We start from the raw sequence: 16,657 nt of genomic DNA on the forward strand, positions 1-16,657 counted from the left end.
AAAGATAAGGTGAATGTTTTACAGAGATGTTACTAACAGGTATATCCAGAAGTGTTGTAGCAGAGGTAGTAGTAACAATCCAGAAGTGTTGTAGCAGAGGTAGTAGTAACAACCCAGAAGTGTTGTAGCAGAGGTAGTAGTACAACCCAGAAGTGTTGTAGCAGAGGTAGTAGGAACAACCCAGAAGTGTTGTAGCAGAGGTAGTAGTACAACCCAGAAGTGTTGTAGCAGAGGTAGTAGGAACAACCCAGAAGTGTTGTAGCAGAGGTAGTAGGAACAACCCAGAAGTGTTGTAGCAGAGGTAGTAGTACAACCCAGAAGTGTTGTAGCAGAGGTAGTAGGAACAACCCAGAAGTGTTGTAGCAGAGGTAGTAGTAACAACTCAGAAGTGTTGTAGCAGAGGTAGTAGTAACAACTCAGAAGTGTTGTAGCAGAGGTAGTAGTAACAACTCAGAAGTGTTGTAGCAGAGGTAGTAGTAACAACCCAGAAGTGTTGTAGCAGAGGTAGTAGTAACAACCCAGAAGTGTTGTAGCAGAGGTAGTAGTAACAACCCAGAAGTGTTGTAGCAGAGGTAGTAGGAACAACCCAGAAGTGTTGTAGCAGAGGTAGTAGGAACAACCCAGAAGTGTTGTAGCAGAGGTAGTAGTAACAACCCAGAAGTGTTGTAGCAGAGGTAGTAGTAACAACTCAGAAGTGTTGTAGCAGAGGTAGTAGTAACAACTCAGAAGTGTTGTAGCAGAGGTAGTAGTAACAACCCAGAAGTGTTGTAGCAGAGGTAGTAGTACAACCCAGAAGTGTTGTAGCAGAGGTAGTAGTAACCCAGAAGTGTTGTAGCAGAGGTAGTAGTAACAACTCAAAAGTGTTGTAGCAAAGGTAGTAGTAACAACCCAGAAGTGTTGTAGCAGAGGTAGTAGGAACAACCCAGAAGTGTTGTAGCAGAGGTAGTAGTACAACCCAGAAGTGTTGTAGCAGAGGTAGTAGGAACAACCCAGAAGTGTTGTAGCAGAGGTAGTAGTACAACCCAGAAGTGTTGTAGCAGAGGTAGTAGTAACCCAGAAGTGTTGTAGCAGAGGTAGTAGTAACCCAGAAGTGTTGTAGCAGAGGTAGTAGTAACAACTCAGAAGTGTTGTAGCAGAGGTAGTAGTAACAACCCAGAAGTATTGTAGCAGAGGTAGTAGGAACAACCCAGAAGTGTTGTAGCAGAGGTAGTAGTACAACCCAGAAGTGTTGTAGCAGAGGTAGTAGGAACAACCCAGAAGTGTTGTAGCAGAGGTAGTAGTACAACCCAGAAGTGTTGTAGCAGAGGTAGTAGTACAACCCAGAAGTGTTGTAGCAGAGGTAGTAGTAACAACCCAGAAGTGTTGTAGCAGAGGTAGCAGTAACAACCCAGAAGTGCTGTAGCAGAGGTAGTAGTAACAACCCAGAAGTGTTGTAGCAGAGGTAGTAGTAACAACTCAGAAGTGTTGTAGCAGAGGTAGTAGTAACAACCCAGAAGTGTTGTAGCAGAGGTAGTAGGAACAATCCAGAAGTGTTGTAGCAGAGGTAGTAGTACAACCCAGAAATGTTGTAGCAGAGGTAGTAGTAACAACTGAGAAGACAATCAGCCTTTTCTGGAATCGTTTCTGGACCACCAGATCTACTAACGATTGACCCTGCAGAGGCTGACCTAAAGTTACCACCCCTAGGGAGGACCATTAAATTTCAATGAACACTTTTAATATCAATAAATAAAAATTCTAATGAAATGTTTTGTGTTATAAAATTGAAATAGCATTTAATTTTTGCAGTCAGGCATTTTTCCCTGGTCAGTTAAATGGGTCTTTATCTTGCATGTGGCAGTATAAACAGTTTACAAAGTCAGTCATGGCTTTAGTAGTTTAGTACATTATACTGTCAATCAATCAGAGATTTGCAGTTCAAATGCCCTTGGTATCATTTGTGTTGTTGTGTTATGACAAGGAACTTTATCTGCATTGTTTCTGTCTACTTGGGTGTTGTCAATATGTAATGGACTAACGTGTCATGGACAGGTGTCTAATCCCAGGGTAAGTGTACAACATTTAAAAACACTTACAGCAGAGGGTTTTTTTCAAAACATTGATTTTGTTAGTTTTATGGCTCAGGAAGGATTTAACTTTCTAACCTTGAGCAGATGTTACTGTAGTTGAGGAAGGCTGCAATGATGACGGCCAATCGTCCCCTTCCACCTTTACAGTGCAGGACAATCACATGACTGAGGTCCGAGTTCAGCCAGGAGTCCAGACTCTTACAGATATTACACAACCTTTCCAGGGGTGGTGCCAGATGCTCTGGCCAACCAAAATCAATAACCTTTTGGTTATTGGCTCTTTGTAGGTCATCTCTAGGTTCAGAGATATTTATAACCTGCAAAGATAAACAAAAGATCATAAACTGATATTTAGTTTATATGTTACCCATTGAAAATACATGTATCTCATTTACAGAGTACATTTTATCATTTTCTATCTCTAGTTTAATTCTGTATTTCATGGAAAGAAATTGACATGTAAACATTTCACAATTATTAGATTAGACTAATCATTTAATAAAATGAAAGGAAAATTTCTTCTTCTTTTTTATATATATATATTTCACAGAATAAGGATCTCATACTGTCAGACTTATCCAATCTTGGTCTGCATCGAAAATTCTATACAGTTGTTTGCAAATTTTGCACTGAAACAGTTTATACACTAGAAATAATGAGTTTGTGAGTGACCTTGAACTTCGACTTGCTAGACTAAATAATTATTTAGTATCAGGTTATATTCTCTTACTCTGCAGAGGTGAAGTTTATTGCTAAGACTTCTTGCTATCAGATTTATAGCCTACAATTTCTTTTCTATTTCTGTGAATGTGACCTTGACATCTGAATATTTGACCAACAAAATGGGTTTCTTCCTTACATCACAAAAACTCATTGTGTATAGCTCAAAAAAGGATTACAGATATGGTCACTCTCTAGGAAAATGTTGACATCCAAATGATCCAGGTGTGTTCATCCTTTGTCAAGTTTTGTAACTCGTAAAAGCACCTTGTGCTATTACCACAACTTACTAAGACATTTTCACCATGTTTTGCACGAAGCATATGAAACACATCTTGAAGATCCCTTTGATATTCCACATTATGGCCTTCAGATAGGAATGACATACCTGTATAAATAAAACACACAGATAAGTATTTGTCAGATATACATACGGCTCCAGCTTAATCTTATTCTAAATCAAATGTTGCAACAGAAATTAGCACACTTATCACATTCTGCTATCTGCTATGTTGAAGTGATAAATTATCCACTCTATCTTACGAAAAAAAAAAAAATTTTAAATTCAAGGCAGTTAATTTGAAAAATTCTTGTTTTAAAAAAATAATCACACATTAAATTCAGGTTAATAAAATTTCTTTACAAACAGAACAACAACATACAAATTATTCTATCTGTTACATAGACCAATTCTATTTGGGCCTCTTCCATTTTCATGGGCTCATCAAACCTGTTGAAATAAAAGAGATCTGTCCTAAATAATCCATTATTACAATAAATCTCTCACTATCTCAAGTGTGTTCAACACCTCTATACCTGTTAAAACAATTCACATTTCAGTCTATTTTAATTATACTTTGATTCCCAGTCTCTGAATTTATCAAACACTAAGTATCCAAGCTCATAATGAACTATTGTAAATAATGTATCAATAATTATTATGAATTATATCATAGGATGTCTTGTAAGACAAAGAGTGAGAATGTTACATCATTAGGACCATACCACTTCCTAATTTGTGACAAGCTATAATTGTACACAAACACTAATCCAAACACTGTATAGCTGAGTCATTAGTTCATTATCATGACAGCATGTGTACTTAAGATGCAAACAATACACAACTTACCATCTCATGATCTAGTTGGTGAAAACATAATTGGTCACCTATAAAAATGAAAAATATGAGTGAACATACATTCAAAATGCCACCACGTTTAAAATGTAAGCTACAAATCTAAAATATTACTTTTAAAATGAAAATTTCATCTCACACCAATTACATGCTATGATAAAATTCCTATTAGTTAACTTCTCAGAACATCCATCTTCCTCTAAATAAGGATGTCCTCTAGTTTTCTTTTTCAGAATATACAAGTTGGCTGGTCAGAATACTTAGCAAATAGGATTTAAAAGAATGTCTACTTGAATTCAGACTGATTCAGTTTCAACTTCAGTTTGCAGGTTACATTAATTCAGAGTGAATCACAGCATATCTAGACATTCCAAAGGAAAAAAAAACCACAATTGCAATTTATGTCAAAAACACCCTCTCAATTCTTTCAACCCACATCATTTTCACTTGAAGCATATCACAACTAAGTACATGCATTTTTAAAAATCTAAGTTTAAAAAAAAATTATTCATTTCTTTTTTAACAAATTCTACTTTTCCCTTTTAATCAGTGTCTTGTGTGTGTGTGTGTTGTGTGTGTGTGTATAGGGGGGGGGGGGGGAGAGTTGGTTGGTTGGCATTGATAATATCATTTTAGTTCAGACTGGTTCAACCTCTCACTGTTTACATCAACATTTCTCTATCATGATCTGTATATCTCCCACTCTGTGATTCTGGATAGAAGAAAACTGGCTGTGAATCAAATGCTCTGGTACCATTTGTATTACATTATATGTTCTGTGGGTGTGTGTTTTTTGTGTTTTTTCTTTCTTTCTTTTTTTTGGGGGATGTGATTCCTCCCCACAATCACAAAAGGTAAATGTGAGCCTTTAAAGCCAGTTCAGATTACACAGGAGATGGAATGGAGTGTGCATGTTTTTCATTTTCTGCTCTGTTGAACATTTAGTCAAAGAAGTTAAGATCCCTTGTTTGAGAAGTGATTTGCGAGATTGTGAGAATGAAGTCAGCTGTAGATATTATAAAGATTTCTAAACCAGATTCATGTCCGTGTCAGTAAAATCCCTTGTTAATTGGTAATCACATTCAATTTTAGTTAACAGTTTCCGTTTTTGTTGCTTTGGGGGTGGGAATTGCCAAAAATACTTTGTCATCCATAGTAAATGCCCATAAAAAGTATGTACTCGCATATTGTAGTATATTGGTAATACCAGCTAGTGCTTAATTTGAACAACATATATTAACACAGCAGGTCAAATCATTAACATTTTATCAATAAATGCAAGTGTAAGTGCAATATTGAGATATAGAAAGAAGAACATGACCTTACTAGATGAGGCAGAACCTATCAAAACAAGAGGTCCTCACCTTTCTCTGAAAGAGATCCCTATGATTTCAAATGCACTCAGTTGTTTTGATTTGACAAATTGTAGTTTTGTTGTTTTAATGATATTAAAAGTTTTTTCCATCAACTTTGAAACCAATCCTAACCCATGGTCATACTAAGTCCATACACAGTGTTGAATAAACTAAATGTTTTAACCTTTTTGTTGAATTTAAAATTACTTAAAATATTCAATATGCTTACATTTTGAGCATATATAGTCTTTAATATGACAATTTGTCAGAGAATATTTTGGCAATGTATATATTTTCACTAGAATTTTTTTCTTTCTTTTTATCAGTCCTAGAGAAGATTTCAGTGACCTCATCCAGAATATCACCCATTTTGCTGTTGACCTTCATTAAAAAAATAATTTGGTTGAGAAGTAAAAATTGAAAATGTGAAAAAGATTAACTTCAGACAAATAAACTTCCTTGCACCTTTATTTCTGGTGAGCTATAAATGAAAAGTACTACCTCTAATTAACAACAATCTAAATCCCTATCATGTACTACCTTTAACCACAAACACAGAATTCCTTATTTTCAAGTTCAGGACATGTCAGTGCAACATCTTAGGTCCATCATTACAATACAATGGTATTGACTAATATTCCCTCTTCAATTTTTTTCTATACAAAATAGTATAGTACAGGTCATTCTACCATGATTGACCAATTCAGTGATCTGTCTAAATTACATGTAAAACAGTTCATTAAACTTGCAACACTCTATAAAATTGCTCAAGTTAACTACTAGCATTGATACATGAGCTTTCGTGATATTAAATAAATCACAAATGAGTACGCTCTATCTATCTCTCTGGCCATTAAGACGGGAGCTTATCTATATTCAAATGTGTACACATGAATTAAATTACATCAATGTTACATCCCCCAGTCTCTTTTCAATATAGTCTTAGATTACTCTCTCTCATATTTAAAAGTAATTGTTTGTTTACTGTTTATCTCAAGCAGGCTTGCTCAAGTCATCAGTATTAAGTGGTAATGGTTTGAAACAAGACTCCCTTATCTATTGAAAGAGAAGTTTGTGCTTCTGTGACTTGAACTTTTCATCTGACCTTGGGTGCACTGACTTTCTTACAATTTTAAGCAAAAAACGTACATCATAAATGACCATTGCATGACCTTAAATCACACCCATATCTTTTTAGTTGTGACACATCAGAGGTAATATGAAAAAGCTAGTATTCTGTTTTACCACTAACTTTTTACTTCAAAATATAAACCCGCACCACTTATCATTCTTGTCTCAGGTACAATGATGCAAGCCATATGTATGAATCATTTCAAAATACATAATACAAACTTCAGTGCAACAGTTGTTTGGTTGAAATAAAATGAAATGTGAATTTTACAACAAATGAATTGAATTTCTTGTGGCATCTCTCTAAAGAATACCCAAAGAATTAGCAAAAATCATTCCCCACAAAAGCTAAGCCTACAGGAAACAAGATAGGTGGGTATACTAGTCAGCTAATTACACTTCTGAATCAACCATAGCCTTCAGAAATTATTGCTAAATACATTAACAAACTGGGCAAAAGAACAAAGCCATGTGTATATGTCACTGTGTGTTTGGCTTACACTCTGACCCACACAGATCCATCATATCAGCTGACCTCCTCTCCTCAAGCCAGTATCGTTAGTCATGTGAGTGAAAAAACAACTTTTAAATTTACTCCCAATTTCATCTAAAGCTAATTAAGAATAACAAGTTTATCTTAATTTCTGTACAGCAAGTATATTTTTTTAAAGAGAGTCTATCAATCATGGTGGGCCATCGATCATCCATAATAGTCAATGAATATCACTCAACAAAATGAACTGGTTTCTGGAACATCTGGATGTGCAAAAACTCTCAAATGCAGACTTACCTACATTCCACTGATTAGATCCTCCGTTCAGAAACCAATCCCTGACCATTAGTGACAATCCATATTTCCATAAAGTGATACAGCCTCAGTTAATTATTTTTCACTTAATTACAACAACTGCTCTAACATTTTCCATGTTTATAAAAGAGGGGAATATGGCCGTCTGCATCCTTTATTTGGACATGATAAATATAGACAGAAGATTCTTCGCATACTACTCACACACAACTGAAGAAAATACAGGGTGTTTTTAAAGTAGGCATAACATTTTGTGCTTGTTTTTCTTGCACAACCTAGTCAATACTAAAACTTTTTAAAATCTCTCTCTAACAAGTTTTCCTGGAAGTTTGCTCATGGCAAATGGGGGCCCATGTGATAACCTGGATAAACATCTAATACTTGAAAACACATCCAAAATCAACACCCAGATGTTGCCTACCAGCCAAGAATTTCTTCCTGCTACATATCACATAAAACATCTCTATTTTTGAGACACATGATACAGGAGGTAGTTCCTCATCAGAGAATACTCCTCTATGAAATAAGATTCCCCAGTTACTTAACTCTTCTTGTTTTAAGGTCTAAATACCCTCATCAAGTCATCAACCCTTTACACATGGTCTAGACTATATAACTTCAGGAACAAAACAGTATCACCACTTCAAGATTTTTGAGGGGGAAAAAACTTGAAATAGGGGCCTTCAATGTCTCCAATATTGATTTCCCCTCTTCATCATCACATGAAAGACTAAGTATGGACAATGTCTAGTTACACTATTATCCAGACAGTGGTAGATATGGGGGGGGGGGGGGGGGTCATGGGTCATGGGGTTGCAACAACAACCCCTCACTCTTAATGGTTCAACATTTTCAACAATAATTGTCATTTGGAGTCTGCAATCCCCCTTTTTTAATCAGAAAAAGGACCATCTTGGGTCGCTACATCCCCTTTGAAATTCTTTGGATCTGCCCCAGTCCAGATACACAATTTCAATCCATCATCATACTCCATTACTTGTGCCATCACATGACAAAGAACTCTCTTTAATGTTCACTGGTTTTCGTGAAAAGATCTCTGACATAATTGGGATAAATTACAATACAACCAATGTGATTACCCTGGACATATATTCAGAGTGACCATCAAAATTCTTCATTCAATGACCACTTTAAAGTTCTACACTGACCATTTTATTCGATCTACCTGAATTCTGACACAAAATTTGTTTTTGTTAGTTTGTGTTGTTGACCATTTTCCTACCCAAAATAAAACAGTTCCAGTCATTCACTGACATGTACACTCATCAACACTAAACATATTAAATATCATGCACCAGTAGTGCTGAAAGGGGACAGTCACAGAGCAATGTTCAAGGAGAAAACCCAATGCACTGCAGCAGTCTATCCAAGGCCAGAAAATTAGAATTATGAAACAGTTCAAAATATAAAAAAGTTCCCAATCTGATATCAAAGTATATCCACTCATCACTGTCCACTGATTATATCTGTTGTGGCATTTGATGAACACCCTTGTAATATTCTTAATGATTACAGTGCAAGATATCCTTTAAAGAAAATTAAAACTCTGCCCATCCATTTCATTAAATTTTGTTGGCATTTCTAACATATCAACTGTCCATGTATGCTGCAAGTCATTAAGGAAGATGTATTCTTTAAATCCTTCAGTGAAATAAATGTAAAATTAATGTAAAGATTTGCCTACAAGTCAGTCCGTGCATAAAGCAACTGTGCAGAAAGTAATTTACAGCTTCATAAATTATGTACCCAGAAACTGTAGGTAAATCCATTGCACATTCAGGAAGTTGTTTTAAATATGGATGCAAATGTTTCATGATCAAGACTGTTTTCTTCTTTTTCACACACAAAAAGCTTCCATCTATCAAATTTGAATCATTCACATCAGTACTGTCAAAGTGCATAAAGGTCAAAAAGTGTAAACACATTGCAAGTAGATTTCAACTGTCATCTACCAATCTAACACACAAGTCTATATAAAAGGTTGTTCCCTACAATCTGACAAACAAGTCTATATAAGGCTGTTCCTTACAATCTGACATACAAGTTTATATATATAAGGCTGTTCCCTACAATCTGACATACAAGTCTATATAAAAGGCTGTTCCTTACCAAGGCTTTTAAAATTTAAAGTGATTGTTGTTTATACAAAAATTCAGGTGAGCTGAAATTTGATTGTTCAAGCTTTGGCATGTCATAAAGTTACTCACAGGGGCTGAGTCCGTTTTTGGGCCCAAACTCTGTAATACAATAAATATATATACCATCCATATTTATGGTATGACAGTGTTCAGGCTCAAAACGGGCTTCGCCCCTGTGTAGTTACTTAACATAAAAGTACAATTCATCAAATTAATATCATGATCATTCTTCACTATCACAATATACAATTATTCACACACACACATATATATATATTCTTACATTACCATTTAAAAATTAGAGTCCATTTGATAACACACGGGAATCCATTTCACTGAAATTTACACACAAGTCCACATTTAATCACATATTTTTGTTTCACAGCCTCATTCGTTGGTGAGGGAAAAAGACACTGGAGTAATTATGCATTACACAATTATGCCTGCAGCTGAAAACAGGAAACTTCACCTTCAGTATGCTCCACCCACCATCATGAAAACTATGCCATGGGGGCAGAAGAGGGAAACATTCTTAAGATTTGAAGCATGTGCAAGATGTTAAACTTTGTTACACTATACACTAAAGAATAATTTTAAATACATCAATTATTAATACCTTTAGGCCATTATGTCGAAGGCATAACTTTTTTCCTCCTCTAAAGGTCAAGTTTATTTTCACCTGTGCTACATGTTTTCACTGAGAAGAAATGTGATATGCTTCAGTGAATGTTTGCCAAGTTAAATTTGTATTTTTCACATGTAGGTTTGCTTATAAGTTTCATTCATGGCAGACATCCATGGATGAAATATATGCACTGCAGGGCGGCTATCAGGCTAGTGAGCTCACCTGTAACTTGATAGCTTCACTAAATGGAAACTGCACACAGGTAAAACAGGTAAACAATTTTACAAACACTTGTAGAAATAATGATACCTTGTCAGAGTGATAAATGTTTTGCTATTTTTTAAAAGAAGTTTTACAAAAGGTGATACCTGCATGCTTCTGATTTTCAGCAATGTATATATCTCTCAGGGAATAAGATATAAACGTTCTTATAGAATGGGTAGGGAAAAAAAGTTTGAATAAAACTGCTTTGTAAATTAACCGTTGTAAAAATTTATGTGATGACAACGTTCAATAAAATAATTCTAAATGATAAAACACGAGATCAGATCATATTGTGATCAGCAACTGAAGTAGACGAGAATTTAAACTCCATCAAACATACAAGATGCAACACCTACATTATCTATTGTACACCAGATTCTCATTAACCACCTCTGATGTTCAGACAGATACGCGTTACCTAGGGCTGATTAATAGATGAAAAACATGCAGTGGCTGTACAGAGAGGCCCGAGCTATTTTGCTGCTGACAGTTTGTAAAAGTTGGGACTTGTCAAACCAGTTTTAAGGAGAACTTACACTATTCATGCATGGCCCATGATTTTGACACAAAATTACAGATTTTCATAGTAATTTGGCTCCTTCCTTTTTTAAGTGAATTTTATTACCAATACTTTTGTGTGACTTTTGGAACTTAATCACCACTAATGGCTTCATGAAAGTATCTTTTTTTTTTATTGCATACTCCTGTTTTCCAAGTTATTTGAAATCCTTATGTAAACTTGACCAAAGGTGTCTAATTACTACAATACACAGTAACACTTGAAGTAATTGACGACATTTATCTACACTTTTTAACTGCGTTAGAATTTTATATTAAGATATTCTATGAAGACGAATCCGTACTATTTCTCTCCATTTCAGCACCTTCTTCCATGGCTCTAACTCTTTCTTGAACAGAGGGCTTTCCTTACCTGTGGCATTGTACAGGTCAAAATGAGTTGACCCAGTATTTAAATTTCAATGGGGCCCTGACTGTATAAACTAATTCATTTCAATAGATAGTATCTTTAATGTGTAAATTGAGAAGACATGTCACTGGAGTGCTTGTGCATACTGATTTACACTAAGATCAAGTTAAATTCACGTTATCAGGGAACAAGGGTAAAAGTAGTAATTGCACCCATAGAAACTAAAGGCTTGGTTCTGATAATAAGCTGCCATATCAATGCAAACTGAGGCCATATTTTTCTACAGTAGCTCTATCTAAATATTTTCATAGTCAAATTGTACGTAATTAAATCAACATTACACATGAATAAAATTGTTATCAAAGTTAGGGAGTTGTGGTAAATTTTTGGAATTATATTGTACATGACCAAAGAAATTTGAGAAAATCTGACCAGTGGTGTTGGTTCAATCAATAAAAATCCAGCCATCTGTCAATCTAGACTGGTTGTTATGGCTGTAACTTTGATGTGTAAATCAATACATCAGATTGGAAATTTTATAGGAGATGAAGCAAAATGGAAATGAGAGCAGCTACCTCTTGCTTCAAATCCAGAAATCAACTTCTGTTCCAATATAGATAATATAGTATAATATATGTAAACTATAGCCCACAGAGCCAGTATTTGATATGATTAACATTTCTTTTGGATCTGCATCTGACAAAAGCTGCAGTTATTGGATGCATGACTCAGAAGAATTGTTCAAAATGCTCATTCTTTATCTGTTTTGGGGAAAGTTCAACAAGTTATTTGTCAGAATGACCTTTGGATATTACTATTGAAACATTTCATTCACACCATTTGCTCAAGAAATGAATTTAAAAATTTTTACCCATCATTACTTTGAAAATATTCCTAAATTAATTAAAAGAAAATTAAGACAGTAGCAAAATTTTTTAATATTAAATACATGTGATTCTACTTTAAAAAGAAAGGCTGCTATCTACCAATATCATAAAAAAAATTAAAGGAAAGTCCTATAATAGCATGCTGTGAACCAGATCAGAAAACAAAACTCCACTTGGAATCTTCAGTATCTAGAGCAGATGCTGTACCAGCTGAGATATTACAGTTACTAGCAAAGTTAGTAATCCAGCCTGATTTTACCCTATCTTAAACACTTTCTAGATGCATTGGCATGCAAGTCAGTCTTTGAAGTTAGAAGACATTGTCCAGTAAAAATGGGTTTGGACTTCTAAAAATTTTCTGTTAGGCTGTTCTTCTCAGTATAATTGACTTTCAGTTAAAATGATCTCAGAATTAAAGTCACATGTATTAAAGTATCATACATGAAAGAAACATGAATAATTACACGTGAGGTACCAATAATTTTTTAACTACAAGCAGAAAGAAAATTTCAAAGTGATTAGAGTGATCATAGGCAACAAAAAGTGGGAAGGGGGTAAACAATTTTAGATTTTCTCCTGAATAAAAAATAATAATAAAGGTTAAAGGGAAAGGGGACTGTCCTCATTCCCTACACCTATTGGTTTGCTGAATCTTATATCTTTCAGTGGTAATAAACATTTATGGAAAGCAACTCAGAAATGAACATAGAATTTCCTGACCACTTTAATGAGCCTTCCATTTTATGAGATATTATGCATAGCAACATGAAGGGTCCTTGGTTATTAATTAAGTTTCAATTTGCAAGATTTATCACTGTGCAGATCAAAGACAGGAAGGACAGAATATGTTTTGAGAAAAAATTTTCCACTTAATTTTTTTTTTCTGCATGAGTAATTTATAAGAATATATACAATCTATTTATTGATAAGCTGTCAGAATGCACTATTTGGTTGTATTTTGCATATTCCTCACGTAATTCGAAATAACAAGAAATAAAGCACAAAACCAGCGGCTTGCATTGCTCATTTTACTTTCTATTACGAAAAAGGCCTATGTGCATGTTTTGTTCACAGGTAGGTTTTTTTCTTTACAAAGAATTCAGAAATAAAAATATTCCATAAGATATTCTAAGCTATTGATCAAGTGTTACAAACTAAATGAACAATTTTTATTCTATTTTACAAACAGCAAAAGAATTGATATCATGCCTCACAAATACATGGTAAAAATGTCTGAAGATGAACTGTCTGAGAGTGAAACATAATAGGTAGAAGAAACCTGACCAATCAGTGAAATGTTTCACAAACAAAATGAAAATCAAATCAAACATATGCAGAACAGTCAGTAGCTGGGATGTCTGTGAATATTTTGATTTGAATTAATGGATATTGGGAATTCTACCTTGATTGAAATCTTTTTAGTTAATCTGATGACATCTATCACACAACTTTCGCCATGTTGGTGGCAAACTTTTCAGTTCAATAATAATTTTATAGAGTTTCCCCATATATTCTTTCGTGTACATGATTTATGTTAAGAGAGAGCTCCAGCCTCTAAATTTTTTTTTAAATACTTCATGTTTGATTAAGGCCACTTAACTTCTCTCTGGTTAGTAAACAATATAGCCACACAGCTGGAATAGCAAATGTTAAAAAGTTTTTTGTAAAGACTGCTACAGCACTGCTTTCATCTTTGGGGGGGGGGGGGGGGGGGGGGGGGGGGGGGGGGGGGGGGGGGCAGAGAAAGAGAGAGGGGCTAATAAAACCTGTAAAATGAGGATATTCCATAACAATTTGACCTGATCTTAGTAAACAAAGAACCCTAGAACTCTAAAGAACCCTGGATATTTTTAATTATTACAAGTGTGTAGACTGTTTGAATACACTAATTATTGATGATAGTGTAAATTAAAATCAAAGTAACTAATTCCATTCCCATCTATTTATAACCCATATCATTCAATTCTAATATTAAAGATATGCACTTTCCCTTCACCATGCTCTTTAATTTCTGTAATCTTCTGTATTCATATTAATATATATAGATCTATATATTGGTGATCTGTCAAACAAATTGCAATTTGTCAAGAAATAAATTTTCATATGTGTAAAATAAACAAAATTGACAAAAAATTCTGGTAGGTACTAACTATCACAGACCTTTGAGTTCTTTATATTAAATAGATTGGGATCAAGATAACAGAAATTATCAAGTGGCGAAGAAAAGCATTTCCCTCCAATAAAATGAATAAAACAGGTTGTAGATGGATGAAAATCCGTTAGTTTGATTAATATTTGCACTTTCATAAATAATCAATGTAGTCAAACAGTCTACATTCTTGTAGTAATTAAAAACTCCCAGGGTTCTTTAAAGTTCTCTGTTTAGTAGGACCCCAATATAACCGGTGTTGTGAGAACAGTGTACTGTGATGACAAAAATTGTGTCCTCAGAACTAAATCCCCATGAACATAGCCCACATAGCATGAAAGATTAAGATACAAGATATTAGATTAGAGGGGACAAGTCCCTCCTGATGCTCCTTTTTTCAGAATTTGATAAAGAGTATTGGATAAACTTGTATAGGTGTCCTTTATAACATATTTTATGAGAGAGAGAGAGAGAGAGAGAGAGAGAGAGAGAGAGAGAGAGAGAGAGAGAGAGACTGTTCTGTAACAAGTAACACAAAACAGTTGGTAGATTATAGGAATCTTAACTCTAAATGTTCCACTTTCACACCAGAACTTTGTCAATGTTGTATGTATGTGTCTGGATTTAGGCCTTTACATGTACAAGTAATAAAAGTTAAATAAAACTAAAGTGCCAATTTATATTTTTAAAAAGATAGTTGTTATATGTCAAAATAGATTATGAAGGAAACATGATTTTCGATTGCATATAACATTTAGAGCATTAAAGCCAATCCCAAACCTGTTTTAATTCCTTAAGTAGGCTACCGAATATAATTTGCAAAATAATTTAAAAAATCGGATCATCATTTCTTAGTGATCCAAGCTAAAGAAAACAATGTATGGTAACTAAATTAAGTATTTTCTAGTAGAAAGCAGACGAAAAATAAAAACTATTACCTTTACTTCGCAATCTTTTGATCTTCATTTTGACCGGAAATGGTTGTTTACATCCTAAATAGTAAAACCAAACTGGGTCGCGGTAAAGCGTGTGACCAGCACGTCGATGCCGCTAACAGTAACATGACATGTAGACTTAGTACCAATGCACCGTCCCGTGGTATCTTTTGCATTACAGTCAATCATATGTACTAATTCTACGTGTCTTTTACTATTATTATGTGTCATTGAATATATTCAATGTTATTATTTTCTTCTTGTGTGCATTTCTGACTGTTTTGCATTAGGATACACGGTGGTACTTACATATAATACATCAAGTGCAGTGGCGTAGCTTCCATTGAGGCAACCGAGGCAGCTGCCTCGGTAAAAAAAACACCTTTTACGTTGTTAAAATGTCGATAGCTTCTGGGGGGCGCAGCCCCCCAGACCCCCTGCCTCGGTAATATTCGAACCCAAGCTACGCCTATGAAGTAATGTCTCATGTTATGTACATTGTCTAAGCTCATACTACTAATATTACTGTATATTATGTGTTAACCATATGAAACCATATTTGCACATATGCACTCATAATAAACATGACATATTGACCTAGTACCAATGCACCGTCCCGTGGTATCTTCTGCATTACAGTGGAGTATTAATCATATGTACTTATACTACCTTTACTATTATTACATGTAGTGTTGTTATGTACATGTATATATTTTATTTTATTTTTTCTGTATGTATTTCTGACTGTTTTGCATTAGGACCGTGTAGGTGGTACTTACATGCATGTAATACAAATAAGTATTATCATGTTCAAAATGTCTCATGTATGAACATTGCTCATAGTAACAGGGCATATTTTGCTCTTGTTTTGTTCTTTTCTTTTTATCATCATTTTTTAAATATAAACATTGCACATTAAAATGTTAACAATCATGTATGCTGTATGCCCGAGAAGACCCTAATTTGGAAATAAATCATATTCTATTCTATTCTATTGTTTCAAGTCCTATTCAACTCTTTCATGAAGAGACGTCGCAAGATTTATAGGTGAAGTGCCGATTTATGCATATCGCTCAGGGTAGTAGTAATAGTGCGAGTTTTTCATTGTGCATGTGTGGATCTAGTGGGGGTGGGGGTGGGTGGGGGGGGGGGGGGATATCATCACGATGATCACAATTTATTATTATTATTATTTACTTATTACCTTTGTGCACTTACTTAAGAATGAGGTCAGAACCAAATCACCAAATTATAACGAAATAAATTGTATTGAAGGGTTTTTTAACGGATATATATTCGGAACAATTTGTTCTAATATCACCAGTGAATGACGTCATAATTTCGTCATTATATAACCATACTACCCATAGTCCTCTGCGTCTCTTGGTTTGTGTGCAAACGACCTCTGGCGGAAGTTTGATTATATAACTGTATTGTCATAAACTCATTGACTTTGGTATAGTTTAAGACTGTCACTTCTGTCTAATCTTTG

General features: G+C 34.6%; 1 protein-coding gene across 12 annotated transcripts in view; it reads right to left on the bottom strand.

Annotated features, from left to right (window-relative positions):
• LOC125679359 (tensin-1-like) overlaps positions 1 to 15,283 on the bottom strand; it is a 45,501-nt gene extending 30,218 nt beyond the window's left edge. For 2 of the 12 annotated variants that reach the window (XM_056154175.1, XM_048918530.2), the window contains exons 1-5: positions 15,169 to 15,237; positions 3,919 to 3,956; positions 3,452 to 3,519; positions 3,080 to 3,177; positions 2,145 to 2,386 (exon numbers count right to left, since the gene is read on the bottom strand). In XM_056154175.1, the coding sequence (XP_056010150.1) occupies positions 2,145 to 2,386; positions 3,080 to 3,177; positions 3,452 to 3,519; positions 3,919 to 3,926 (416 nt within the window). In that variant the 5' untranslated portion in view covers positions 3,927 to 3,956; positions 15,169 to 15,237. Of the gene's footprint in view, positions 1 to 2,144; positions 2,387 to 3,079; positions 3,178 to 3,451; positions 3,520 to 3,605; positions 3,658 to 3,918; positions 3,957 to 4,063; positions 4,190 to 7,200; positions 7,515 to 9,665; positions 9,925 to 15,168 lie in introns of those variants that run through there. The other 10 variants (XM_056154176.1, XM_056154174.1, XM_056154177.1 and 7 more) reach the window with 9 other exon arrangements.
• Positions 15,284 to 16,657: the final 1,374 nt, after the last annotated feature.

This window comes from Ostrea edulis, chromosome 2 (genome assembly GCF_947568905.1).
Source record: "Ostrea edulis chromosome 2, xbOstEdul1.1, whole genome shotgun sequence".
In the NCBI taxonomy this organism is placed as follows: Eukaryota; Metazoa; Mollusca; class Bivalvia; order Ostreida; family Ostreidae; genus Ostrea; species Ostrea edulis.